This window comes from Candoia aspera, chromosome 1 (assembly GCF_035149785.1).
Source record: "Candoia aspera isolate rCanAsp1 chromosome 1, rCanAsp1.hap2, whole genome shotgun sequence".
NCBI classification, from domain to species: Eukaryota; Metazoa; Chordata; class Lepidosauria; order Squamata; family Boidae; genus Candoia; species Candoia aspera.
In genome coordinates, this window is record NC_086153.1 from 230,425,042 (window position 1) to 230,451,372 (window position 26,331).

The window sequence follows — 26,331 nt, forward strand, 5'->3', positions numbered from 1 at the left end:
AGGGCTGTATACTCTCACCCTACCTATTCAACTTGTATGCAGAACACATCATGCGACATGCTGGGCTTGAGGAATCCAAGGCTGGAGTTAAAATTGCTGGAAGAAACCTTAACAATCTCAGATATGCAGATGATACCACTTTGATGGCTGAAAGCGAAGAGGAACTGAGGAGCCTTATGATGAAGGTGAAAGAAGAAAGTGCAAAAGCTGGCTTGCAACTAAACCTCAAATAAACCAAGATTATGGCCACCAGCTTGATCGATAACTGGCAAATAGAGAGAGAAAATGTAGAAGCAGTGAAAGACTTTGTATTTCTAGGTGCGAAGATTACTGCAGATGCTGACTGCAGTCAGGAAATCAGAAGGCTCTTAGTCCTTGGGAGAAGAGCAATAACAAATCTCGATAAAATATTTAAGAGCAGAGACATCACACTGACAACAAAGGTCTGCATAGTTAAAGCAATGGTGTTCCCTGTAGTAACATGTGGCTGCGAGAGCTGGACCATAAGGAAGGCTGAGAGAAGGAAGATCAATGCTTTTGAACTGTGGTGTTGGAGGAAAATTCTGAGAGTGTCTTGGACTGCCAGAAGATCAAGCCAGTCCATCCTCCAGGAAATCAAGCCAGACTGCTCACTTGAGGGAATGATATTAAAGGCAAAACTGAAATACTTTGGCCACATAATGAGAAGACAGGACGCCCTGGAGAAGATGCTGATGCTAGGGAGAGTGGAGGGCAAAAGGAAGAGGGGCCGACCAAGGGCAAGATGGATGGATGATATTCTAGAGGTGACGGACTCGTCCCTGGGGGAGCTGGGGGTGTTGACGACTGACAGGAAGCTCTGGCGTGGGCTGGTCCATGAAGTCACGAAGAGTCGGAAGCGACTAAACGAATAAACAACAACATGTCTTTTAGGTGCCAAAAGATTCTATATTATTTTGCTGCAATAGAGTAACATAACTCCTTCCTGGAAAAATCATAAACAAATAAAATCATAATAATCTTGAGTACAAAAATGATATTTGGATGTACTATACATGAGTACATAGGTACAATATTCCACAGCTGTCCTCTACCATTACTCTGTCTTCCTAAACTTTCTCCAAAATGCCTCCCTCACTTCTTTGTTCCTCAGGCTGTAGATGACGGGATTCAACATGGGAATTACCACTGTGTAGAATAAAGATGCCACTTTGTCTTGTTCCAATGCATACGTGGAGCTGGGCCGTAAATACATGTAGAAGATCGTCCCATAGAATAAGCTGACAACAATCAGGTGAGAAGAACAGGTAGAAAAGGCCTTGCGTGCTCTCTCTGTAGAACGGATTTTTAAAATGGTGACTAAGATACAGGCATATGAGAGCAATATGGTTACTGTAGTGCCTACACAGTTTATACTCACTTGTGCAAATACTACTGTCTCATTGGTGTGAATATCAGAGCAAGAAAGCTTTAAGAGTGGGGGAATGTCACAGTAGTAATGATTGATCACCTTTGATCCACAAAAGGATAAAGAAAAAGTAAGTGTGGTGTGTAAAACTGCATAGAAAATGCCAAGGAAATATGAAATGGCTACCAACCAGACACAGGTTTTTCCTGACATGATCACTGAATAACGCAGGGGGTAACAAATAGCCACATACCGATCAAAGGCCATCACAGCCAGAAGAAGGCATTCAGTGCTTCCACATATAACAAATACAAACATTTGAGCTGCACATGCAGAGAATCCAATGCTTTTCCTTTCTGTTAAAAGAGACACCAACATCTTGGGTGTAATGCTTGAAGAATAGTTGACATCTATAAATGCCAGATTACTGAGAAAAAAGTACATAGGAAGGTGGAGCCGAGAATCTGTCTTGATTAACAAGATCATTCCTAGATTCCCCACCAAGGTGATAATGTAGATCAGTAGAAACAACACAAAGAGGGGCAGCTGTAGCTCCTTCTGATCTGTGATGCCCAGGAGAGTGAACTTGGTGACACTTGTGTGATTCCACACAGACATTTCTTCTTTGTATATTAATTGTTGGGAGAAAAAAAAATGCAGTTAGACAAAGGATCAGAAGGTACTATTTACTTTGCAAGGTAACTAAACACTAGGACCAATACAATTTCTATCACATATAGTATGCATGTTATTAGATGAGACTACATTATTTTGAAATCTATAGGGCATAGGTCCTGATTTTTTTCTTCAAATTTCAATGTAACTTAATGCAACTATTTTTTTTTTCTAGGTTATACAACCTCTAGCCATAGATTCAACACCATCCCTTAAACTTGTTTTTAGATGTTCTGGTGGTGGTGGTGGTGATGGTGGTGTGTGTGTGTCTGTGTAAAGAAGTGTTAAGATGGATAAATGATATAAGAGAAGAGTTTAACTCAATCCCTAGGGCCATGCCCTCTGTTCAAATGAAGAGACCTCATTGCTGCTTTTAATAACATTAAATTAGAACACAGTATCATCAGGATAAGTTATTACATGCTAGAATATGGTCCTCCTTACTATTCTACTCCCATTCTCTACCCTTTTCTGCTTACTGTAAATGCATATTGTCATAATCAGTGCTGTGTAACACTTAGCTATGCCCCGAGCACATGCCCAGGAAAACCACAGTTATCTGTTTCCTTCTTTAGTCTCACTTTGCATATGCCCCTGAAAGTATACTATTACATGAAGAATTCAGTTGCCATCTGTAAGGTGACTTGGGAGGATCAGCTTAAGTACCCAAGTACCATTGGATGAAAACATTATCTTGCTGCTCTGGCAAGTTGATTCCAACAGGCTGTTCATCAGGACATGGATGCCATGGTTAGTGACCAGCTGATAATTGGAAAAACATTTGATCTTCATTTATTCTGGGCCTAGCTGATGGGAGAGAGAGATCAGGGTCTATTCTCTGAAAATAAATAAATGAAGACAAACCTATACTTACCTCCTATTTTCAAGAGAGCACCAGAACTTTGTGTATGATGCATTTTCCGAATATATTGACTCCGTGACAGAAGAACCAATACTTCCTAAACCCTACCAGAAAGGATAGGATGTTACTTTTCCCTGTGCTTGTCCTTAACAGGATTTTTTGCCCTGAATTTCTTTTGCTGATTCAAGTGGGAAAAGAAATAATAATAACCACCACCCAGAGTCCCCTTTTCGGGAGAGATGGGCGGTAATAGAAATCTGGAAAACAAACAAATAAATAATTCCAGTACCAGTGCATCTTTCTCTTTGTTCTGAGGGACACACACAAGTAATGTTGGTGGGACTGCTGTAAGCTATAGCTTTTACCCAAAGTTTCTGAGACCTCATCTTGTTAACATTGTTCTCAGAATTTACAGCTTACCTGGGAACAAAGTATTGGCAGCATTACAGAGATTGCTAGGTAGGTGAGGGATCCAACAGTATTTATTCAAACTCCAATTTAAAAACTCCCTGAAGGATCTCATTCTCTTGTGACATTTTTGTTGTTGCTGCTGATGCAGAGCAGAATAATGAAAATCACTTAGGTAGGGCATCTGTGAATAATTTATGCCACCTTCCTGGTCTGTTGAACCAAATTAGAGGTCTTTTTGTCCTAAAGATCTATATATTAGAATGCAGCATGTTTATGTTATAAACAGGACTTGCAAACATTGTTGATCCTGCTTGAAAGTCTTCTTTCTTGGCTCTTTGTCAGAATGTTTACACTCTTGCTTAGAATGTTTTAAGAGATATTCCTTTGTCCCCAGTATGAAGATCAGCCTCCTCCCTTTCCCTCAAACAGGTATCTTTTATCATGATGCAAATTGATAAAAAGTACAACTTTGGTTCATACAGTGATCTACAACCTTAATTAATTAGCTGGTTGTGCAGAAAATGCTCTAATATTTCCACAAAGGGGAGGGATTGTAAGAAGAAATCAAGATCTCTCTCTCCCTCCATACTGTCTTTCCCAAATACCGTGCCTGACCACGGAGTGCCTCCCCTCTGAACTCTGGTAAAGTACACTTTCCTAAAATTCCTAGAGAGTGCCTCCTTCCAAGAAACTGGCTAAGTGCACTTTCTCAGAAATTCCTAGAGGGCGGGAACACTTTGACATAACAATAGCAAAGCTTTTCTATATAAAGGGCTTTCTAATTGTAGCCAGCTGTGATCAGCAGACTTTGTACTCTTGGAAAATAAACTTCACCTTGAAAGAAAGAGGAAGGAAGGGAGGGAGGGAGGATCGAATGACAACAGAAATCAACAAACCAATGCTACAAATCAAATGTTGCTTTCTTTTTCTAGTGTTGCATAGTAATTCTTTAGCCTGCCTACATGCTCCAAAAGTCCACAGTTCTTGATGTCTTGATCGATGTAGACAAGATTTAGACAAAAAGAACCTATGCATTTTTAATATACAGCAGTCAATCTACAGTCTTATTAACAGTCCTGTGAGTTTAGACCAAAATGTGGCCATAAAAGGACAGTATCTGGAGTTAATGTTTCAACTCTGGAATTGTATCTCCCCCAGCAAGGCAACTGCAATCAATCCTTATTGAACCTTTTTGAATCTGCTGTTTTGAACCTTCAGTTTTCTGCTGCTATTTTTCTCTGGGGAACTGCCTGTTATCAGCCTTCTACTTAGGTAAACACATTCCAGAAATTTTCGATTACATTGTACTTTTGCTGGTTAAGTACTTAAGGAGTGCCATAATTTACTGCATGAGACATGGAAGATTTTAAGCAGATTTTCTCAGATTCTTTCTGATTTGTGTCAAGTTATTATGCAGGATATTTGGGGCATTGTGGAAAACATCAGTTCTGAGATATGTCATCTGGCTGGGGATGTCATGGAAGGAATTGAAGACCTTAACAATGATACAAATGTTTCTACTAACAGTGAGATTGAGGCTTCTGTTGAAATGCCAGATGATGACTGGAAGGTTGACTTGAAGAAATTAAAGGGACAGATCAAGTTGCAAACCATAAGTGAAATTGTTTTTCTGATGGAATGTTATGGAAAGAAAAGGGTTGTTATCAATGGGAGGCTTTCTGCTGAGAAGTTGGAGTATTTAAGGGGGGCAGTTGGGCTGTTTGATCTCTTTGTGAAAAATGTCCTGTGTGTATTGTGGAAATACGTGAATGCCAAGGAATGCCGGCTGGTGGGGCCAGGAGACGTGCCTTTTCTGCTGTGGCGCCTGCCCTCTGGAACATCCTTCCTCCTGAGATTAAGATGGCCCTGACCCTTTTGGCTTTTCAGAAGGCCTTGAAGACCTGGCTTTGTGCCTGGGCCTGGGGCTCCAAGTGTGTGAAGGGCCCCATTTCATGGCTGTGCTAACACCAATTGATTTTAAGATCTCTCGGCTATATTTATTTTTATATTTAATTTTTTGTTACTGTTTTTATTGTTTTTATTGTATTATTGTTTTTATTACTGATACCCACCCAGAATCACTGGTTTGAGATGGGAGGCTATATAAATTGAATGAACGAATGAATAAATAAACAACTGTGGAGAGTCGTCACCAACAGATCTGTGAGGTGCATGACTCCCCTTATATAGTGGTGGCGTGACCCAGATTTGTTCCTTTGGCACAGCAGGGTTCTTTCTGGCCAATGGTATTGCTGAGCACCTTAGTTCAGCCCTCCTCCCTTTGCAGTGGGCCCTTGCATTAAGGGGCAGTGTTAGCTCCACCACTTCTTCTTCCAAGGCCAGTGATAACTGCCTTTCCTGGTTGCTAGGCAATGCTGCTTTCTCTGCTTGCGACTCTTCCGGCTGAATCCCCTCAGGCTGATGATCTTCCTGTAACTCCTCTTCATCTTCCAAATCTGAGCTGGCCATGTAAGGCAGTGACCAGGGACTGTAGGGAACGTGGTGTTTCTGCTACAGCACACAGTAGCCAATCGAGCTGAAGGGGGTTGTCTAGAAGGAAGTAAAGTGTAGCCTGGCAAATCAGACAGCACTGATTGATTGGCAGAAAGCAGTAATTCTGATGTGGAGCAGAAAAACTTAAACAGAGGTTGCCCTCCCCATGGTCTGGATCTGAACAAAAGATGTTATTAAGGGCTTTATGGATGACAATCAGCACCTTGAGTTGTACCCAGAAGCCCACTGGTACCCAATGGAGCTGACAGAGCAAAGGTGTTACCTGACCATGGCAAGGAATGCCCATAGTTGCCCATGCTGCTGCATTCTGGACCAGTTGCAGCTTCTAAGTGGTTTTCTTCATGTATTTGCAGCCACGCATGACTCACTCCCAAGGAACTGATAAAATAGCTTCAGTTTTCTGCACATTTGTGATCCCCAGGTTGAATCTCATGATCTACAGCCTGAGAAACAAGGAGGATAAAGATGCCCTGGGGAGAATAAGAGAGAGAATTCTGGTTCTTCATTAAGGAATGGTTACCTCCCAACCCAAAAGAAATTTATTTTCATTTTACTTCATTCCAAGCAAGAAATAAACTTTGCTTGTTGCTTTAATCTGGAGCAGCCCATTGACCAGGCTCTGATTCTAGGTAGACAGAAGATTTCAAAGTGTACATGCCACTCTCTCTCTCCCTTGGCTTTTGTGGAAAGGTTTATAACAAACCAGTTAAAGCTCAAAAACTTAATTGCCTTGCTTTCTGTTTGGCTTAGTCTTGCCCTTGCATGGGGCATTAAGATGTCAATATTTGCACCACCTACCCAGAGTGACATGGTAGACACACACTCGAAAAGTTGAGAAATGACTTATGGAAATTCACTCATACTTGAGAATCTGGATCATGCACCTTGTGTTTATATTTTCTCATCATGTCACAGTTACAGACCTCTTATTTACATTATCAGCTACTCTCCCAAAGGAGTCAAGTCTCACAAGGAAGGTCTCTGAGGAGCAGAAGAGACACCTCTGAAAGCAGATTATTAGAGGGAGAAAGACACTCATACATAGGCAGGAGCCTGATCAGGGCAGGCATTCACAACCAGTGGATGGAGGAGAAAGTGCAGACACAGGTAGGCTGGGAAAAAGAGCAAGTTAAAAAGTGCCCCTTAGTCCTTTGCAACCACATTTAGATGGAGAGGATCTCAGAGTGAATGATGTGCATTGCCTGGGAGGAACCAGGTAGCTTGTTCCTTCAATTGTTTATAGACATCACTCGCAGACTGGAATAGCTCACAGGTTCTCCAGGGCTTGCCTTCTGAAAAACAAAGATGTTTGATTTTTTTTTAAACCAAGAAAATGTTCAATAATCTGTTGAGATGGAATTATTTAAAAAAAAAACTGATTAATCTGCACAAAAATTAGTACTGAAACCTCTTTAAATATGCATTTCTGAAAATTTATTTTTCCTCCAAATATACATTTCTCAATGCCCTTCTCTTGAAATACAGTTTTCTAAATCTCTTTGGCTCCATCAAAATTTCAAAAAAGTATGATGCAAAATGTGGAGAAGTCAAAATCCAAAATTGGCTACATTCCAACATGCATCTCATTTTCAGAGATACCAATCAGGACAGTTCATATTATCAAGAAGGAATTCCCTAAGCAGCCTTAGCTATGTGGCCCAAATTCTGCTTACAAAGCGACTTTTTATGAGATGGTGAAAGGATGAGGTACAAATCAGGGGCAAAAGCCTCACAGGAGTCAGTTGTTTGTGTGGTCTTAGCTTTCTTAGAAGATCTTTGGAAAATCCCTACGGTATGAAATGGAAATGAGCACTATGAGAACCCTTTTGCGTGTGCCTTACACTTGTTCTAAATACATGCCATTTGTTTTCTATACAGAAACAGGCAGCCTGAGAGAAGCCATCAAGATTCTAGGATGTGTGTGTCTCTGAAGCCCGTTTCAAGCTTCATTAGGCAGCTAATTCAGTCTTGACCAAGGCTGGTTCGGCTTTCCTGCTCCATTGAATGGTGTGTGTGTGTGTCCACATGTTGACACTTGCTTTCTTTCTGAGATAAAATGCCAATGCGCACAGTGATTTGATAGATGGAACCTAACTCTGCCCAGCTATCCAAGCAGGGCTGAGACATTTTTCCTGAGCGTAAGCTATCTGCCTAGTGTTGTTGCAGTACACAAGTGATTTATGAAGTATAATGCACTTTTATAATGGAGAGAAATCTTCATGATATTGCTCTAAAATCATTTCAGATGGTACAGATACAATGATATGGGTATGTCTGTACCAATAGAATGGACAATGCAGTGGCTACATTTCAAATAAAAGTAGTGCCAAAAGAATTTATGATCCTGGGGCATGAGAGCCATCTGAACTGATAGAACATTGAAGAAGACACTGTATTCCTTCTTCACCCATTTCCCAAGGAGAACCTAACTGAGTTGACGGGATAAATGGTGGATATCAATTCAACTGTGAGTAGAGTGAAGGAGTTTGTTTTATTTGGAATCTCTGATCGCCCTGAGCTGCAGAGGCCCCTCTTTGCCATCTTCCTCCTGAACTACAGTATCACTCTAATGGGAAATCTGGGCATAATCCTTTTGATTCAGACTGACAGACAGCTACACACCCCTATGTATTTCTTCCTCACCCACTTGGCCTTTGTTGATCTCTGCTATTCCTCTGTTATTGCCCCCAAAATGCTGGCAAACTTCTTAGCAGTTAAGAAAACCATTTCATTCCATGCTTGTGCAGCCCAGCTGGGCTCTTTCCTGACTTTCATGATCACAGAGTGCTTCCTCCTGGCGGTGATGGCATATGACCGCTACGTAGCCATCTGTAACCCACTGCTTTATCGATCAATCATGTCCCAGAGAGTCTGCATCCAGTTAGTAGCTGCACCTTATATCTATAGCTTTTCTGTTGCCCTGTTCCACACCATTGTTACATTCCGATTGTCTTTCTGTTCTGCAAATGTGATCAACCATTTCTACTGTGATGACCTCCCACTCTTAGCTCTCTCCTGTTCTGATACCAGCACCAAACAAATACTGATCTATGCTTTTGCTGGCTTTGATATGATATGCTCCCTTCTGATAGTTCTAATCTCTTACATGTTTATTCTCTCTGCCATCCTAAGAATCAGTTCTGCTCAAGGTCGACATAAAGCTTTCTCTACATGTATTTCTCACTTGACAACTGTCACCATCTTCTATGGAACTCTGATCTTTATGTATTTGCAGCCAAGCACAAATCACTCCTTAGGAACTGATAAAATAGCTTCAGTTTTCTACACACTTGTGATCCCCATGTTGAATCCCATGATCTATAGCCTGAGAAACAAGGAGGTTAAAGATGCCCTGAGGAGAAGAAAAGAGAGAATTCTGGTTCTTCATTAAGGAATGGGTACCTCCCTACCACAACGGACCTTTATTTCCATTCTATTTCATTCTAAGTATGAAAGAAACATTGACTGTTGGTTTAATCTGGAACACTTCATTGTCCAGTCTCTGATTCTAAGTAGGAAGATGATTTCAAAGTGAACACACCAGGGAATCACATGCTAGCTGAGATCTTCATCATGATCCACCCTTTTCCTTTAAATGTTGTTCTTTCTCTACCCATTCTTCAGCTGAGAATATGCAAATATATACATCTAACTATAAGGTGTATAATCAATGTCTTCCAACTGGGTCTTTAGGTTTCCAAAAATCACCTAGCATTGCAGGTGACTGTGTTACAATGGCAAAAGCTGCCATCATGTATTTGGTATGGTTCTCATACTTCCTACTGCTTCAAAACTTCTTCACCCCTTCTTTCTGCCTCCATCCACTCATTAGAGTCATCTGTCTATAATCACACTGCTTTGGATTAATGCTTCCAGGGTGTCTGGAATGCCTTGTTTAATTAGCTGGACCTATAGTTCATCTGATAGGATATTAAACTGGTCAGTTCCTGCCACATCATTCTAGCCCTCATCCTGAGCAGACACTGTAGTCTGTATTCTGCATTACCATAATAATCAAATTGTCATAATAATAAAATTGTTGTAATAATCAAACTTCAAAGTTGCCTATTTCCTAACTAGCTAGGTCAATGACAACAGCACACAATTTGACTATGAGATTAGCATAATTTAATATAACAGGGTGGTTGTTGTGGTTTTCCTATACAATGTTGATGAAGGCTGGTGAAGAAGAAGGTATTTTGCAAAGTTGTGAATCCAATAATAAAACTTTATGATTTATAAATTATATCTTTATCCATATCTAGGTATCCTAAAGGATTATGCCTTAGAAGAGCTAGTCAAGAAGTCAACAAGGGGGGATGCAACACTGGAGTCAAGCTTATGTAGTGTTCAGAATCTGTCCAAAACCTAAGGTTATTGAACCAATTTATAATGCTATAAACTTCAAACTAAAAAATTAAAAAGGGATTGTGAAGACCTCTAACAGGGTTTCTCTAAACCTCAAATGAGCAAATGCAATCAATATGAACAAGTATAAGTGATGCATATTGGAACATAAAAGCCAAACTTCATCAGGTTTGTTTTGGTCTGATCATCTGTCACTACTTTAGCAGGTAAATCATTCATCCAGGCATAAGACAATCCACTATTTGTATCAGTCTAACTGGAAGATGCTTACTTGAATATGTTGGTAGACAGCTTTGTCCTTCCATTTCAACTAATGCCAAGAAGGCTGTAGCAGCTCTGAATTGTTGGTTGAGTGCACAGATGTACTGGATGGGGATTAGCAAAATGTTTACTCATTCCAAACAAATTCCAAAGCACATGTCATACTGTCTTACAGTTTGTTTTCAAAGTTCAGTTCTATGTGCTAGTGCTTACTATGAAGTCCTAAATGGCTTTGTGCCAGAATATATGAAAAACTGCCTCTTTCTATAAGAATCTTTCCCCATGTTGTAAACTTATTATCACAAGTGTAGGTTAAATTTAGAAAGATATTCTTAAAGACAAGATCTGAGCTGAGCCTCATTATTTGCAGCAGCTACTTTATACCATTCAATCATGGATAACAAAACCACAGATGAGACATTGTGCCTATGAAAATTGAGGGCTAGGTTCTGAAACCCTGGAAAATGATTGAAGAGTCACCCAAACCCATCCAAAAATACAAGAAATAAGCAGAAATAAGTACTGTATTTATATTATACTTCCTTGGCCATTCACTACACCACCCACTCTATTTTATTTGAAATAAAGAATATATATTTTTGAAGAAACTGAACACTGTGCTTTATTCAAAAATATAAAAAATAAGGAATGCAGAATAATTTTCTCCAGCCGCTGGGGGGCAGGGGTGTGCTGACAGATGACCTTATTATAAGCTTTCATGAGCTGCAGCTCATTCAGTAAGGAAGTTACACGGCATCCTGGGAGTGATGAGAAAAGAGTATGAAATGTAAGTGAATGCCAGGCTTCTGGGAAAAAAAAAACCACAAACATTAGAGATTGCTGAAGGGAATCTGTTGGATCACCACAATCTTGCCCGCTAGGAAGAGCAATAACAAGGGGATCTTCACTTAAAAGTGATCTAAGAGTCCCAGGAGCATGGAGAGATGTGGCATCTGCATTCCTGCATTCTTCTACTCTGTGTTAAACTTTAGTTAGCAACAACAAGGGATCAAAATTACAACACAGAATATCAATAATGGAAGAGATTCAAAACCAGAAAGAAAAAACAGAGATCCTTGAAGATGGTGAATCTATTTTCACTCTTATATTTTCAAATTTTTGGCAAAGCTTTTCATGTTACTTATCCCTCTTACAGTACATTTCAACAACATAAAAAGGTTGTTTTTACAAAGTGTAATCCTAGTGTTTTGTGTCACATTCCTCCATGGTCTATTCTCCCAACCCATATTTTCATGAAACTAATAACCATGCTTGTTCATAGGCAAACTAACCATGAAATTAATACATGTTAGACATAGTTCTTCTGGCACTGCCCTTTTGACTTTCTTCCATCCTTTAATTTCTTATTTTAGTCAAAAGGAAGCATTCCTCCATACAAGTTGTAGTCGTGACTATTATTATTAGCAAACAACTATAACATGTGGGCCTTCAGATTGTTTTCGTTAGGGGCAGAAAACAAAGAACCTCCGCAATCCTTTTATCTCCACCTCCCATAAATCCTCTATCGATCATGCTGGATAAGGCTAATGTAAACATGTCGAAGAAGGGATTTGGTTCCATAACTTGCAGGGGCATCCACAGTGGGTAGTTGAAAAGCCATCTGACTGAAGCCCTGACCCTTTTTACATCCAATGCAACATGTAGAAACAAGGGGCAGGGCTTTGATTAGACAGTTCTGGCTCCCCACTTGACTTTTTTGACATCCCTTCCCACACAGATGCCCCTGGTAATTTGGTGTCTTCCTTTCCCAACCTGAACAGGACACCTGGTTCATGTAATGAACCACAGCTCCTCAGGAGCATCATTCCTCTGCTTCAGGCTTTATGATGACCTTCAACCACCAAGTATTCAGCTGTACCTCTTACCTCCCTTAGCTAGAAGTAAGTAACTCAGTAGGGCTTCCTTCTATATATGCAGGATTGCATTGATAATCTCTTATTTTTGTGTCTAGTTTTAATATTTAAAAAGCGAATGCTTTACAACAGAAAGCTAGATACTATCCAGGTTAATTCTTTAGAAAACAAGTTACTAGCATCAGCATATTAAAAATGGGCCATGTCAACTCAATTTTATGTAGGAGGACAAAGAGGATGTGGGCAAAGGGCACTTCAATTTTGTTTTTTATTCATTTAGTTGCTTCCGACTCTTCGTGACTTCATGGACCAGCCCACACCAGAGCTTCCTGTTGGTCAACACCCTGAAGCTCCCCCAGGGATGAGTTCGTCACCTCTAGAATATCATCCATCCACCTTGACCTTGGTCGGTCCCTCTTCCTTTTGCCCTCCACTCTCCCTAGCATCAGCATCTTCTCCAGGGTGTCCTGTCTTCTCATTATGTGGCCAAAGTATTTCAGGTTTGCCTTTAATATCATTCCCTCAAGTGAGCAGTCTGGCTTGATTTCCTGGAGGATGGACTGGTTTGATCTTCTTGCAGTCCAAGGCACTCTCAGAATTTTCCTCCAACACCACAGTTCAAAAGCATCGATCTTCCTTCGCTCAGCCTTCCTTATGGTCCAGCTCTCGCAGCCATATGTTACTACGGGGAACACCATTGCTTTAACTATGCGGACCTTTGTTGTCAGCGTGTTGTCTCTGCTCTTGACTATTTTATCAAGATTTGTCATTGCTCTTCCCCCAAGGATTAAGCGTCTTCTGATTTCCGGACTGCAGTCAGCATCTGCAGTAATCTTCGCACCTAGAAATACAAAGTCTTTCACTGCTTCCATGTTTTCTCCCTCTATTTGCCAATAGTAGTTCTCACTGCTTCAATAGTAGTTTTCAAAGATCACATCTTATGGGCTATTATTAAGTGGGGCCCTTAAGAATGGAAATCTATCTTTCATAGTCGAAGAACTCTGGAAAGTGTGACCCCCCCACCCAAGTTAAATCTGTTGTATTTTTTTGTCATTCCAACATCTGTTTTAATTCTATTGCTTATTTTTTAGCTAACATGTTTCCTGTCATTTGAGGTACTGAATGCCCAAATCAGCTTGCTATTTATGAATATAAAAGCAGAGATAAGAGATTTAAACTGTATTGTAGGCCAACCTCAATGTCATTTTATAATTCTATCAGTGTTAGCATTTTTTAAAAGCAAATGGTGAAACCCATGTATTTTAAATATGGGAAATCTAATTTCCTCTGTTGTTTTCAAGAACAAAAATAATTAATTGGAGTTAGATATTCGTGGTTAAGGCACCAGGCTAGAAACCAGGAGACTGAGAGTTCTAGTCCCGCCTCAGGCATGAAAGCCGGCTGACTGACCTGGGTCAGTCACTGCCTCTCAGCCCAACTCACCTCACAGGGTTGTTGTTGTGGGTAAAATAGGAGGAGGAAGGAGTATTAGGTATGTCTGCCACCTTGAGTTATTTATAAAAATAATAAAGGTGGGATATATAGATATAGAGATATAGAGATATATATAAAAACTTTCAGATAGCTGATATAATCCAATCCATTCTAGGACCTAGATGGGAACCAATGTGACATTCCATGGGACACCTGAATTCTATGGAAATGACATATTTGCAAATTGATGGATTGGAAAGGAAACTGAACCAGTGATTATTCCATCTATCCCTGGGCAGAGTATTAATCACCTGTGGAGAGTTAACCTCTGAGTAAGATTAGAGATATGGCAAATTAGATGGCGCTAAATAAGGATATTAGGAAAGAATTCTGCAATGTTTTGTGTAGGCAGGATGGCTATAGTTATAGTGTTCCTTTGCTAATAAGAAAGGATGATGTTCAGGCAACAGCCCTGTTTCTAACTAGCAACTTGTTCAATTGCCCTATGAGACTTCATTAAGATAAACTTATGACAGTATGCAAACATGTGTTTACTCCAGAGAAGGCAAACAGATGAGCACATAATTTTGTATAGGAGATATCACTGGTGGAAAATAAGCATTTACATTTTTTGTTTATACAGTCCTATTATTTTTAATTGCAACATAGGGAACTCTGTGGCATACTTCTTAATTAATCCCTGTGAACTTTATTTTTTTTTTCCTGTAGCAAAATAGTCCTTAGTGTATTCTCTACACTTAGAAAAGAAATTATGTAAAATGTGTTTAAAGTGCTTGGATGAATGCTACAGAATTTGCATTAGTGGCTTCTGCAGTCATTAATATAAAGAAATATATGCAGGCAAACTTCTTTATACAAAAATAAAGTCATTATCGCCCCAGATATGTTGACCTGCCTAATAGCCATCCACAGCTCCTCTTTTAACTTATATAATTAAACTTTGTTAGTTTCATTTTGATTCCTTTATAAAATTGCTTTTTAACGTATAACAAGAAAAAAAAGCAATAATCAAACATACTAATAAATGATAAGGCAAAAGGCAAAACAAGCTTGAAAATAAAAAAGAAGCATTAAAAAGGAATTATATTCAAATAATTATATATTATAGAATTCTATAATAATAATTCTATATACAAGTCTTTAATATCAAATTGAATCTTGACCACATGGAATCATATTGATCAGACTTCCCACAATGTTGTTATAAAGTCAAGATATGTAAAATCTCTAGACATGTCTTCCATCCAGGATTTTAGGTCAGGTACACTGCAGACTTTCCACTAAAGTAAAACAATCTTCTTACCTGCTGCCCATGCACTATAAATCCAAAGTTCTTCATGTTTTCATAGATTCCAAATTTTCAAAATATAATTTAAGATGACATTCACATCTCTGACCTTTATTTCTTTTCCCTACACCCTATTTGCAACCTTATTAAGCCAACATGGAGCAGGCCCATAATATATGAATCACAGTTCCTTCCAGCCTATTGATCTCCAGCATATAAAAGTTGAAACACAACTATTGCTATAGATCTTCTAGGGAGTTCAATAGGTTCAGCAAAATAATCTTCTGTTGAAAAATCTCATCTTAACTTCCAGTAGGGGTTCATGGCGAACTAGACATCCCTGAAGGAGTGGGGATGGTATTACAGCAGAGATTGGTGGCCAGATGGTAAATTCTGGTGGGTGCAGTCTCTCTGGAAAAAGAAGAAATTGTGAGCACTCAACTTGCACTCCATACAGTTGTTCCTCATGAGTAGACTGCAGGTTTTGTGGTCAGTTCATGAGTTGAGCAGCTGGGAGTCAATGGATTTCAACCAAGCTCACAGCCATAATGCATATGGAAATAAGGTTTCAACAAGCCTAATTTCTTAATCAGTTTCAGATGTAACTAATTTATAGTTAAAGAGAGATCTTCTGAGCAGCAGAATAAAAATTCTACTTGGTGAGTTATCATTCGTTCTGGATTACAAAGGAAAAGAATGGTTTTAAATATTTAAAAACTTTTGGCAAAAAGTTTAACAAGAAGTGGATGTAAGAAAGTTTAAAACAGATAAAGGGGACAGTTATTTTGAAATATTTTTTTGTGAAAGTGCTTTTGAATAAATTGGAATTAAAATAGACAAATCAACCAGACCTCTGTGGGAATGTTTTTTGTTTACTATTAAAGAGTGCAGACAATTAATGGATTTTACAAAACAAAAGATAAAGGTAATATGAGCCAGACTGTGATGTTGACTGTAACTATGGAGATGTTGACTGATCCTGACTGTAACTACAGAGTGCCACTTGAGATGAAAGTATTAAGAGCACAGGAAGACAAAATTAAAAAAAGAGGGAAGCTTGTTTTTTCTCCTTCCCTTGTTTCAGCTGTCTCTGTATGTGACAGACAAACAATCCAATACAATCTACCCAATTGCAATGGGCAGTCCATGTCATTCGGAATGAGTCAACATACTGATATTGATTATGCCCTGAATTTCTTTAAGAACAGTAGAAGAAGCCTACTTTATCAAGCCAAAGTCCAGGATTCTGTTTCCAGGGTGGGCAACCAGCTATCAATGGGAAGGCCCCCAGCATGAAACACCCTCACTCTTCTCCCCAACTGGTACCTGTATACCTCTTTCACTGGTGCTGACACTAGTTTCCTAAATATATTAAATTTATTTCAATTAATCCTAATCACACTTCCCTTTAAAAGAGAAGAGGAACTTGATAAAAATCATTACTATTTTAATCCCCCTTCCTCCAATATGGCTGCTTATAGTGTTTTGCAGGTGAGTGCTGATAGGGAGTGCAAAATGGATTATCTTGTCTGAGAAAAAATTATATTTGACTTGATGAGTGTCAAGTCCAGGCCTAGAATGAAACATCAAATCAAGAATGTAGGAAAATAGTGTCAGAACTGATACACCATCTTGGCAAAAACTCAGAGCTAGATGTTAATAGCATGTATTTACATGTGCATAGGTGTCCTTAGACCACTCATTAGCCAGAGGCAGCGCAGACATACATGTCGGTTCCTGTTCACAAAAGCCCTTTCATGAGTTCATAATCTCTGAAGAGGAGCACAGAATCACTACAAGTCAGTCAGTTAGTACAAATTAAGGTTATTCATTCAAGCAGATACAACAATATGCCTAACCTACACGACATCTTAAGTAAGATATATGTATATATACACAAATCAAGTACAAATATATGTATGAAGCCTTTTCTGGAATTATATTTTCAGGCACAGTTAGGATTACTAGTCATGTAAACTCTTTAAACCCGAATTATGTTGCCTAAAGAAGCTTAATTCTACCCTTAGGCCTACTTATCAGAACATCATGTTATTGTACTTAGATTTTTTGAATCTTCTCCAGATGAAGATAATTCTTCTTCTGAAGTGGACTTTCTTTCAAATATTCTAGCCTTGGCTTTAAATAACAGGTGGGAAAAATGCTTCACACCTTAAACAGAGGTTTGAAGATTGGTGAGTCCTCAGGAACTCAACAGGAAACCCACTGGCTTTTTTCTAATGTCAAGGGATCAGTTCTTCACTGGATAGTAGAGAACTAACGATTGCTCCTTTGCAGCTGAGGACAGTGGAGAAGTGCTGCTCCAACAGGTTCAGCAGGGAGAGAGGAGATGAGCTTGGACCTTTCCCAGTGGCCTTGCTTGCACTTCCCAGTTTCCCTGCTGAGTTCTGTCTTACAGTGGTGTCTTTGCTCTTACCATTGGTCAGTCCTGCATTTGTTTGAAAAAGACAATCAATCCAATCAATCCAATCCAACCAATTCAATCAATTGTTGGTCAATCCTCTGTTTGTTTGAAAAAAGAAATCAGTACCATTTTTTTCTTGATTGACTAATCAAGGATCATCTAACAATTATGTCTTAAAATACCATTTATTTTTGACATGAATGTTCATGTCTCAAAGCAATTATATTATTATTATTGGAACATAATCAGAAATTATTATTAAGTCAATATAACACTTTTTAAATAAATCAGTCCTAGATCAAGGCATTAAGAAAATAATCCAAATGGGAACATGTTTCATATGGGATGAATAAAAACATGTATTCTTGTTTAGTTACATTTAATTGTCTCCATATCAAATCAATGTAAGTTGTTATATTGAGGTATTTAGATATATGATTGATTGACTGATGATAGAAATAATCCTGACAGAATCTTCTAAGAAAGATTGTCCATATTTGGGTGTTGATTTAGATAATTTTGGTGGCATAGTGTAAATGGCCTTTTTTATGCCAGCCTAAAATTAATTTTACTTGGGGAAAATTTCAAGAGAAAGTGAATCTCCTTAATGAACTTGGTAAAGGTGGAAGTCCATTGGGAAATATGTTTTTAATGCCTTCCTGTGAGCAATGCAATGCTTGCATCAGTTGTCTGAGGCTCTGAGCTGGATAAATAAATACCTCTTGTTTGCCTTTCTGAATAATTGAAGAACATGAAAACAACAAAGGATGGGCTAAGAACCTTCTGAGCATCCTCTTTGACCATCTTCTCTGGGCATCCTCTGACTAAGCCACAGTAAAGCGTGAAGATTCCTACTGTAACTTCCAGGTGGGACACAATTTCAGAGCAAGTGAGGCCAGGCATTGCAAAACCAGAATTTGGGAAATCTAGGTTCTGAGAAATATAGGAAATGATGGAATAAGAAGGTTCTTCCTGATGAAAGCCAAGCAAGGAAATAAATATATATGCTGAGATGTCACTTTGCATCAAGCTGGTCTTGAATGATAAGCAAACATTTTCTGAATGAAAGCTGTTGCTAAGAATGGTGAGCAGCAGATATATGAGCAATTGCTAACAAGCCACAGTGTTTTTTTCTTCCAAAAGCAGTGTGATTGAAATGATTCAGTGTTTCATATGCTTGAAGCAAAGGCATATTCCCAGGCAGTTGTGCCTAATGTGGAAAGAGGCTTTTGGATCTACCTCCTCAACCCTAAATTCTATGGCCACAGTACTCTAGATCAAAGTTTCTGTCACTGAGGACTAGATGTGATGTGGATGGTTTGCAGCTGAATCTCCTGTCTTTTCCTTTGGCTAGTCCAGATCCAGCAGATGGAAATCCAATACATTTTTCTGCCTTCTTTGCAAGCCAGATTTTATACTTAGTAGTTTGAAGTGGTAGAATTGGACTTATGTAAATACACACACACACACACACACACACACAAAGTGACCAAGAATTGTTTGGCTTTAGCTTTCTTTAAACAGAAAATTTACCTTGCACACTCTAAGAAATGCTACATGGTCACCCCCAGGAAGTGCTACAAAGGAAAAGGAGAGAGCTTCATGATGCTTTCAGCACATAGGGCAATTTTGCTGCTAAAAGAGAAAGCCAAGAATCTAACTGCCATCCACTACATTTTAAAAAGTAAGTCCAACCCCACCCAAGGCACCAGCCTCCAAAAAAGTTTACAACCCTACTGACAAATTCTGCTTATGTTTTTCAAAGGAAAAACAAAAACACTGAATCAGAGAAATTTTTGCAGCAAAAACTAAGGTAAGTTAAGTAAGTTAAGTTAAGAGTAAATTAAATAATTTAAGTTAACAGCTATGTTAGAGGAAATTCCATGCATACAGAATCTCCACACATTTCATTTTAATGGATTTTTTTTTCAAAAATCTGTCAAAAAATTGATGGATAGGAATATGTCTCAACTAATTCAGACTGTAAAAAAAAGCCTGAATTTTTGCTGATCTGCATGACCCTATCTGAGGGATAGGCATTCTGACTGAAAGAATTAAATGCACAGTGTAGAATCCTCACTGGGACAGCATGGTGTATCTTGACTGAGATTAGTCCACCTGGGCATTGCAACAAACTGTTCATATGGAAATACAGAATAGAATGGAAATCAGGGTTGATTGGAAAGTCTAGGCAGAAACAGCTTCATGAGGGAACTGATTCCAGTAAATCATGCGACAGAAATCTGGATCAAAGTGATCTATTTCATGACTCCAAAACATACTACACTTTGGAGAATCTGTCCACATAGGACTCGAAATAACCTCTATTCTGTCCCCATTTGTGTATCTTATTAGTAGTGCAAAGAATATACACAAATGATGGCTATTGTCTTGGAATCAGATAAGAAATAGAATAAAAAGGACAATCTCCAGAGTAGCCTTCAGTCTGGGTGACCTTCAGAGAGACTATAACTACCATTATCTGTTGATAACATAAATAATAGGTGAGCATGTTTTTGACCCAAGATATACACACAGGTTGCATTCTGACATCTTGAAGACCATAAGCATGCATTAAGGTATATAGTATGTGCATAAGTATGCACAAAGCATCCCATAACGATGGAAAGAACTGGTGTGGTCTCAAGCAGGTTGCAAGAGAGAAGAGGGATGTTTCATGGGCTGCCGTGAGGAAAGAGGTGGCAACATGGCTTTACTCTTCTTCCCAGCAACTGAGTGCTCTGAAACAGTACTGCAAGGAGGAAAAAGAAAGTGTCATGCTTCCCTCTTACTCCCAATGATCTTGTTTCAGATCACTTTTTCCAGCTGTCATTTCACAGCAGGAATCCAGTGACCAGTTCCCTGTCAATCAGCTCATCACATTGGTAACTGGCCAGCAGGAAAAGTGGGCAATGCACTTTTCCTACTGGCCAGCTGCTCAGTGTAATGAGCTGCTTGGAAGGCAACTGGTTGCTGGTTCTCATTGGTTACAGTAGGAGAAGACAACACTTTATTCCTGCCGGTCAGCTGACCACACAGTAAGAACCATGGGCAGGACGCATGTTCCCATACATATACAAGGCTCCAGATTGGAAAAGTCTAGTCTAGATTGATAAATAAACTAAAAATTGCAAATGTTTAAAAAATATGTCTTTTTTAAATGAAATAGTTTTGTCATGTTTATGGAATAAAGAATTGCTTTCTTTTCTTGACATAGTAGCACAGCATGAGTCAAGTTGTGCTCCTTCTGATCATGCCATCAACAGAAGGAAGTTGAGGTGGACTCATATGAAGGAGGACTACTGGCATCTCTGCCCAGCATTGCATAGTGCTTGTTACTCCATTTTTACTTTCTTGAGTGTAGAATAGATTTTTTTTCCTGAACTGGGTTTTTTATTTCACCTCCAAACTTCATCTCATCTCATCTTCCTTTCCTTCTGCAAAGATGGCTGAAGACAATCGCACACAGGTGACAGAGTTCATTTTCTTGGGCTTCACAGATAATCCCTACCTAGAAATTGTCCTCTTTGTGGTGTTCCTGACAATTTACTTGACAAATGTGATAGGAAATGTGGGCATGATTCTCCTGATTCTCCTTGATGAACAACTCCACAGCCCCATGTATTTTTTCCTTTGCCACCTTTCTTTTGTGGACCTTGGTTACTCAACAGCCATTGCCCCACGTATGCTGGCTGACTTCTTGCAACGACGCAAAGTCATCTCTTTCTCCAGCTGTGCCACACAGTTTGCTTTTTTTGTGGGCTTTGTGGATGCTGAGTGTTATGTCTTGGCAGCCATGGCTTATGACCGCTATGTGGCCATCTGTCGTCCTCTCCATTATGGCACAATCATGTCAAAACAAGTCTGTTTGGTATTGGTGGTTGGTTCCTATGTAGCAGGACTTATAAGCTTGGTATCCCACACTAGTCTGACTTTCAGCTTAGATTTCTGTGGTTCTAATATCATCAATCATTTCTTCTGTGAGATTCCTCCGCTCCTGGCATTGTCTTGTTCTGACACTTATGTCAGTGAGATCCTCCTCTTCAGCCTTTGTGGATTCATTGAATTCAGCACCATCCTCATCATCCTCATTTCTTATTGCTTCATCTTTGCTGCCATCTTGAGAATCCGCTCTGCTGAGGGCAGGCTCAAAGCCTTCTCTACCTGTGCTTCTCATCTCACTGGGGTCACACTCTTTTATGGGACAGTTATGTTTATGTACTTGCGGCCACCATCCAGCTACTCATTAGATCAGGATAAGTGGGCCTCTGTGTTCTACACTGTTGTCATCCCTATGCTGAACCCCTTAATTTATAGCCTAAGGAACAAAGATGTGAAGGAAGCATTTCGAAGAGTTATCAGCAAGAAAGTTTTATCCCATTAATAATCATCTCTCAGTTATAAGATGCTAAATTTAAAATGTCATGGTGTTTGTTGTATATAAGGTCCTATGCAGGAATCTACAGCTGTCATCAATATAAACTTTAAAATGTTGAAGAGCAAACGATAGGTATTTTCCCCATGATAATCAAAACTTTGATGTAAGGAAACTTGGTTTCAAAATTTATTGTAAACCACCCAGAGTCCCTCTTTTGGGGGAGATGGGCGGTAGCAAAATTTGAACAATGAAATAAATAAATAAATAAATAAATAAATAAATAAATAAATAGGTTTGTAAGAGTAATGTTAGACTTAAAACAATAAACCTATCTCCTGTCATTTTTGCTGTTAAACGTATTTATATTTTATTCCAGTCAAAACAACAACCTCCAAATAAGAATTAGTAGCAATTGATTTCCAAATATTTTACCTCTGAAAAACAACAATTTTATTCTGCTTTCATTTTGATTGTTGAATGGATGTCTGTGTGTGTATAAAAACAATTGTTTTAAGGCTAGTAAATAATAATGATTTACATTATCACTTGGTACCCAGGTATCAAGGAAAAGTTAGTCATGCTTACATCCCACCAGAATTAATAAATGGTTAATTACAATTATATAAATAATAAGTATATTAAAGACTTCCTCATTCCAGCATATTCATTCCCCAAAGAGGTTATTCATAACAGTCTTCACTTCCATGAATTCAGAAATGTGGAGGAAGTGAAAGGAAAAAAAGTTTATGAAAAAAATCCCAGGACTTGGTAGCAGAGTGTGCCAACAAGAAAAGGGAAACTGACCAGTTTTCTTCCACTGTTCCGTTTGGAAGTGCAAAGCCCTCCAGCCAGCATTTCCTTTAAGGAACCTGAAGTTCAGGGCTAGAGGAAAATAGAGCCACAGTATTTTGAAAAGAAAGAATAAATATTAGTTTTGCCATGGCTTCAACTAAACCACAGCTGAGCATGAAATAAATCAGCTTTCCAACACTGCTGACATTGTGGGAACACAGGCCTAAAGCTGCTTTCAAACCAGGGCAGATTCCTGACATGGAAGTGCCCTTATTGATTACACAGTATCATCACCCCATGAAAAAAGGACGCTGATAGTGAGGAAACAGAAGATACTTACCAATGGTTAATCCAGGCTCAACTCCAGGCTAATCCTATCTCCTATCCCACAAGTTGTATTATCCTGACCTTCAGTTGACTCCAAGAATAAAGGGAGATCATGTATTGGGGTTCATCCTCATGTTCTATTTGTTGTGGAATGAGGACACCCCGCTAGCCATTTTTAGAGGACATGTCCTCACAACATGACCTACATCTCATTGTATTGTAATGCATATTTTAAAAGGGTTGTGGCTTCAGTTGTGTGATTGTGGTCACTGTCCAGACTTTTTTGTTAACTCCCTCATACAGATCCCATCCCTGGAGAATCCACTGCTGTGGCAGCCTGAAATTGACTTTAAGTATTTCAGGGTGAAAGTGGTGTTTTCTCTCTTATCCCACTCAAGACCTCCCATGTGTCCAGTCTAGAATACCTTGGTAACAAGGCTGGGGATGATGCATTCAGAGGCTGGAAACTGCTGAGTCCTATTGGTCACGTAAGTCTGCATCAGGCATGGTCCCTGTCACAACCAGTCGCCGGACATTGGAACACTATTGCCATTTTGTACTGACTGGGGATCAGCACCTCACAATACCAGGCGAAAAATTTACACCTGTAGTAAAGTCCCCTTTTCCTTCAGATATGATACTCTACCAGAAGATAGGTCTATCAGTTGGGTAGATTATCATACCAGATGGTGTAAATGGTCTTCAGACAGTGGGAGAAGGCAGTGGTCTGGCTGAGGAGGAGGAAGCCAGGGAGGGCAGTGAGGTTATAGGAAGAAAAGAAAAGATCTGGTTATATGGGGAAGCAGCTGCAGCAGCTCAGGGAAAGCCTTGGGGGAACATGGAGGAGGCTTGTGCTGTGCCAGGGAAAGCTGCCCCAGAGTTGGGCACTCACTGGGGAATAATCCAAAAGATCAACTCCCTTTTGATTCCCAGCCTCTGAGAGAAATTTGGCCTCCAAAGAGCTGCTGGCTGTGGGGCTGTCAGCAATGCAAGGAGGGAAACAGGCTTCCTCCTTGCCTCAAAGAGCAACCTGCCAGTTTGTCTGCTCATGTGAACATGGACCCAAGCCACAATCTAGCCGTTTCACAAACTGATCTTGTACCCAGAAACAGGAGGGTCAGCAATGCAGGTTTTGCTTTCTTTCTCATCCGCCCCCCTATAATTTTAAGAGTTGCTTTTTTGCATGTTTCCATCTGCCCCAGTGTTTTTCAACCTTGGCAACTTTAAGCTGTGTGGACTTCAATTCCCAGAACTGTCCACAACAATTTTTGTTCAACAAGTTTTGTTGAATTTTTGTAAGCTGACCATAGTTGCTTTGGTTGAGTTGGGTGGCCACATAATAAGCAAGCAAGCAAGCAAGCAAGCAAGCAGGGGTTCGATGGTAAAGACATAAATAAATGGTTAATAACTAATTAAATAAGTACATAATTTAAATGTTAGGTGTCATGGTCCCTGTTCCAATGTTCCTAGAAAACATCGTCACGTGTTCCCATGCCATGCTGGCGCTGACACAGGTTGCTGTACGGGAGGGGGCTGCTCCTGTTCCCTTGTACCAGGCTGCGATGTGAGGTGTGAGGAATGCATGTTTAGGTTATCTTGACTGGTCAAGGACTTTTCCCGAAGACTGGCAGAAACTGTTAGGGGCACCTGCAGGGAATAGAATTGTACTGACTCTGGGGGGAGGGACTGGACACTGCCTGGGTTTTTACTGGGAGAAATCCCACGCTTTCACTATTCTCAGCTTTGCTTGTGATCCTGCATACTATTCATTATTAAATCAGATATCCATGAAAGCCTTGTGTGAGTCTGATGGTGATTTTGAATAGGCAATCATTACATTAGGGCTAAGTAAATCAACAGTACAAATTAAGCCTTGATCCCCAAACTCTGTCAGGAGAGCGATTGGTGGTTAGTTTTCCTGCTAATAGGTGGCACTCGGTGGAAGGGGGAAAGGTGGTGGGGAATCCATCAATCCATGCTCCAAAATTACCCCATGTTTAACTCAAAGAGGGCAGTAAGACTGTCTGGCCTGGTTGCTGAGGCACAGTAAAGATGGGCTATAGGAACGGGGCACTTTAATTTGATATACTGTATTTTCCTTCTGACTCAAGGACAGGAGAAAAATTCCTATGAAGGGCTATTATCAGCCATCTGTTTTTTCATTAATTCTGGCTCAGGGATGAAGTACATTTTTTGCATGCAGAAAATCCAAATTTCAATCTCTTAATTTTTCCAGGAAAGAATAGAAAAATTCCTGCCTGAAACTGAAACTAAACTAACACAGTTGGCTAGATCAGGATTTCTCAACCAGGGTTCTATGGAACCCTAGGGTTCCACAAAAGGTCACTAGGAGCTCCCTGGGAGTTCACAATTTATTTAAAAAAATATTTCAAATTCAGGCAACTTCACATTAAAGAGGTAAATTTCATTCCTTATTCTTAGTTTAAGAACACTGTTAGTGCATATATATAGGCCTACACATGAAACAAATATAAATATTTCAAGGGTTCCTCCAGGGTCAAAACATTGAGTGAGACTGGGCTAGATGGAACAATGCAGAGGCATCTCCTGGGTGGGTGAGTGGGTGGATGTTGGGGGGGGGGAGGGAGGGGCTCAAAAATGTCATGATGGTGGACACAACCTTGGTAAAATGGGGCAGAGCTTTGGTTGCCATCCTGAGGATTTTTAACCTCCTTTGCAGATGTCTCTGACCAATGGTCTGACTCAATATAAGGCAATCTTCTGTATTCCTAATTCTGATTGTTCAACTAGCCCCTCAGTGAAATTACTCACCAGCAACCTGTTCGTTTGTTTATTTGTGACTGGAATGGAAGGCTTATATGCGAAAGCAATAGTTGTATTATATAGAGATTATATATTATTTACAAGTGCATACTGGCTATACGGTCTCCATGTGAACAGATGACAGATGAATTTTGAAATCCAGCCCAGTTAGGTAGCTATTGTTTTGTACTAACTAAATTGGTAGCATCTGTCATTTGCAATTTATCATAAAGTTTAAGTTTAAATAGGATCAGCAGTATGATTTAATGTGAATTAGAAGGAGAAATTTTCAGAAAGGTCTCAGCCCCAACCAACCAAATTCCAGTTTTTTTGTGCAACATCTAATGACATAAATAAAGGGAAACAGAACTGATCTGTTGCTGATATTTATTACCCTGTTAACTATACTACAATGTAGGCCAGGCCAGGGAACAGACACAAGAAGTACAGGAACTCTGCTTTATAGTTATAGGATATAATAACAGAATCCTAAAAGCCTGACAGTTTTTCTCAGTCCCCTCATATACAAAAGA

General features: G+C 39.5%; 3 protein-coding genes across 13 annotated transcripts; 2 read left to right on the top strand and 1 right to left on the bottom strand.

The window, feature by feature from the left end:
• The first annotated feature begins 278 nt into the window (after positions 1-278).
• Positions 279-9,240, top strand: LOC134487333 (olfactory receptor 8U3-like). 9 transcript variants are annotated; one of them, XM_063289076.1, is made up of 3 exons: positions 279-287; positions 1,359-1,373; positions 8,332-9,240. In XM_063289076.1, the coding sequence occupies exons 2-3, from the start codon at positions 1,365-1,367 to the stop codon at positions 9,238-9,240; spliced, it is 918 nt and encodes a 305-aa protein (XP_063145146.1). In that variant the 5' UTR covers positions 279-287; positions 1,359-1,364. The 9 variants fall into 9 exon arrangements, with proteins under 9 accessions (XP_063145146.1, XP_063145147.1, XP_063145144.1 ...); XM_063289077.1 differs by lacking the exons at positions 279-287; positions 1,359-1,373 and adding an exon at positions 1,500-1,526 and having other exon boundaries at positions 8,335-9,240; XM_063289074.1 differs by lacking the exons at positions 279-287; positions 1,359-1,373 and adding an exon at positions 4,816-4,848.
• On the bottom strand, positions 1,076-5,383 carry LOC134487334 (olfactory receptor 5AP2-like). 2 transcript variants are annotated; one of them, XM_063289081.1, is made up of 2 exons: positions 5,360-5,383; positions 1,076-1,972 (listed from the first exon to the last, which is right to left on the bottom strand). In XM_063289081.1, the coding sequence occupies exon 2, from the start codon at positions 1,871-1,873 to the stop codon at positions 1,076-1,078; it is 798 nt and encodes a 265-aa protein (XP_063145151.1). In that variant the 5' UTR covers positions 1,874-1,972; positions 5,360-5,383. The 2 variants fall into 2 exon arrangements, with proteins under 2 accessions (XP_063145151.1, XP_063145150.1); XM_063289080.1 differs by lacking the exon at positions 5,360-5,383 and having other exon boundaries at positions 1,076-2,017.
• Positions 9,241-20,609: 11,369 nt separating the features above from the next.
• Positions 20,610-21,901, top strand: LOC134487332 (olfactory receptor 5AR1). Of its 2 annotated transcripts, XM_063289069.1 has the most exons (2): positions 20,610-20,619; positions 20,973-21,901. In XM_063289069.1, exon 2 carries the CDS (start codon positions 21,095-21,097, stop codon positions 21,899-21,901), a length of 807 nt encoding a protein of 268 aa, XP_063145139.1. In that variant the 5' UTR covers positions 20,610-20,619; positions 20,973-21,094. The 2 variants fall into 2 exon arrangements, with proteins under 2 accessions (XP_063145139.1, XP_063145138.1); XM_063289068.1 differs by lacking the exon at positions 20,610-20,619 and having other exon boundaries at positions 20,963-21,901.
• Positions 21,902-26,331: the final 4,430 nt, after the last annotated feature.

Excerpts from the sequence above, each read along its gene's own strand:
- LOC134487334 (XM_063289080.1), bottom strand. The coding sequence starts at position 2,005 with ATGTCTGTGTGGAATCACACAAGTGTCACCAAGTTCACTCTCCTGGGC.
- LOC134487333 (XM_063289071.1), top strand. The coding sequence starts at position 8,296 with ATGGTGGATATCAATTCAACTGTGAGTAGAGTGAAGGAGTTTGTTTTA.
- LOC134487332 (XM_063289068.1), top strand. The coding sequence starts at position 20,963 with ATGGCTGAAGACAATCGCACACAGGTGACAGAGTTCATTTTCTTGGGC.